The sequence below is a fragment of the Rhinopithecus roxellana genome, chromosome 17, assembly GCF_007565055.1.
Source record: "Rhinopithecus roxellana isolate Shanxi Qingling chromosome 17, ASM756505v1, whole genome shotgun sequence".
Classification (NCBI taxonomy): domain Eukaryota; kingdom Metazoa; phylum Chordata; class Mammalia; order Primates; family Cercopithecidae; genus Rhinopithecus; species Rhinopithecus roxellana.
In genome coordinates, this window is record NC_044565.1 from 84,816,756 (window position 1) to 84,818,797 (window position 2,042).

The 2,042-nt window shown below is 41.3% G+C and overlaps 1 protein-coding gene across 1 annotated transcript; it reads right to left on the reverse strand.

Moving 5' to 3' along the window:
- Positions 1-244: 244 nt before the first annotated feature.
- Positions 245-1,351, reverse strand: LOC104674542 (transcription initiation factor TFIID subunit 9-like). The gene has a single exon (XM_010378879.2). It carries the CDS (start codon positions 1,240-1,242, stop codon positions 448-450), a length of 795 nt encoding a protein of 264 aa, XP_010377181.2. The 5' UTR covers positions 1,243-1,351; the 3' UTR covers positions 245-447.
- Positions 1,352-2,042: the final 691 nt, after the last annotated feature.

Below are 2,042 nucleotides of genomic sequence, written 5' to 3' on the forward strand. Positions count from 1 at the left end.
CTAAATTAGTCCACAGCTACAAATATTCATTTCTCATGAACAGTAAATGCAAGATTGGATACGCTCACGGGGCACACAGACCCAGTAAGATCTTCCCAGAGGGAGGTGGGGAGGTGAGGAGGTGGCTGTGCCCTGTCTTGCCATTCAGGCACCTCTATTTCTACTTTGGACCTTTTTCTTCACCCTGGTTTAACCTCAGAAAATTCATAACCATGTGAAAAAGGATAAATATTTTTTTTAAAGTAATGAATGACAACTTTATTTTTCTTACACTTTTAAGGCTGATGAAAAACCTTCATTTCAATTGAAAAGTATGGTAACTGTATTTACTCATTAAATATTATTAAAGTTTTCTAAAGCACAACTTGAAAACACCCAGCATGCATGTTTAATATCAGTACAATGAATTTAAGATCAAGTATACACGTTACATGCAGCAAGGCTAGATTACAAATTATCATAGTCATCATCATCATCATCGTCATCGTCATCATCTTCACGTTTTCTTTCCAATGCATTTGATGATTCATTGGCAGTATTTTGTGATGACACCATATTAGTGGTAATAAGAATGTTTTTGGACCCAGTTAATGATGGATTAATCAGAATATTCTGAACTGCTGAGGTTGCAGGAATTGAAGCTTTTACAGCTGGAGACTGCGAAGTAGGCATCGGTACTGTAAACCTTTGACCTGTGAGGGACATGGGAGTCCTTACTTTAGTTGAAACAGACATGGTCTGTGGGGTTGGTGTGCCTAGTGTGGGAGTACTTGGTCTGCTAGTAACTGAACCAACACTTAACCGCGGGACTGTTATTCTTCCCATAGAAGTTGATGTCTTTTTCTGTAAAGATTTCAGCCTATAGTTTGGAGCTGTTAAGCAATATCTATCAGGTGGCAACCTAGGACCTGAATATGGCTTGATCAGTGGCAAAGAGGTTTGATTTCTTTGCCTTGCGATATCTAATAAAAAATCTCTTGGGAGAGGAGAGGTAAAAGACTGGTCAGCGCGGCACTGGATTGCCAATCGCACATCATCTGCATCAACGGTAGCTTTCTCAGCATGGCTTGAATAAATTTTTGCATCATCTAGAATTGTGGTCACATATTGGAAGGCAAACTCCAACATCTGATTTATAACTCCTGGCTCATATTCTGTAATCCCCATATCCTTCAGGATTTGTGCCATCATCTGTGCATCTTTCGGCATGCTCTTGGGAGAAGCCACCTTGCCAGACTCCATGATATCCGATGATCAGACTTCTCGAGCTAAATCACCAACATTAATGTATTTCAGTCCCGATTTTGATGCAAGTTCTTTGCCTAATGTGGTTTTTCCAACCCCTGGTGTACCTGGCCTCTGCCCTTAAAGTTCTTGACAACGGTAAGCAGGATGTTCAGAAGCAAAATTGAAAAAGAGTAAATAAAATAAAATGAAGACAGTCCCTGTATTTTATTTATTTATTTATTTATTTATTTATTTATTTATTTATTTATTTATTTATTTTTGAGACGGAGTCTCGCTCTGTCGCCCTGACTGGAGTGCAGTTGCACACTCTTGGCTCACTGCAAGCTCCACCTCTGGGGTTCATGCCATTCTCCTGCCTCAGCCTCCCGAGTAGCTGGGACTATAGGTGCCGGCCACCATGCCCAGCTAATTTTTTTGTATTTTTAGTAGACGGGGTATCACTGTGTCAGCCAGGATGGTCTCGATCTCCTGACCTTATGATCTGCCCGCCTCAGCCTCCCAAAGTGTTGGGATTACAGGCGTGAGACACCGTGCCTGGCCTTTTAACCTCAATTTTTATTCTCAGGTTTCTAAATTTACTCTACCAAACGTCTCTTGGAACAAACGACTTGCCCTCCAAAAATACACCACCAGACACTCCTACTGGAATCATCTCCCTTGAACACTGCTTTCATCCTGACATTGGCTCCTTGTTCTCTCCAATGTTAATTGTGAACTCTCTATTCCCTCCAACATCTAGCCTCTTCTTATCTGCTCACCTGTTCTCACTGCTCCCAAGCAGAGATGTCTCCTTA

What these genes read in the sequence shown, in the direction of transcription:
- LOC104674542 (XM_010378879.2), bottom strand. Translation starts at nt 1,242, where the DNA reads ATGGAGTCTGGCAAGGTGGCTTCTCCCAAGAGCATGCCGAAAGATGCA.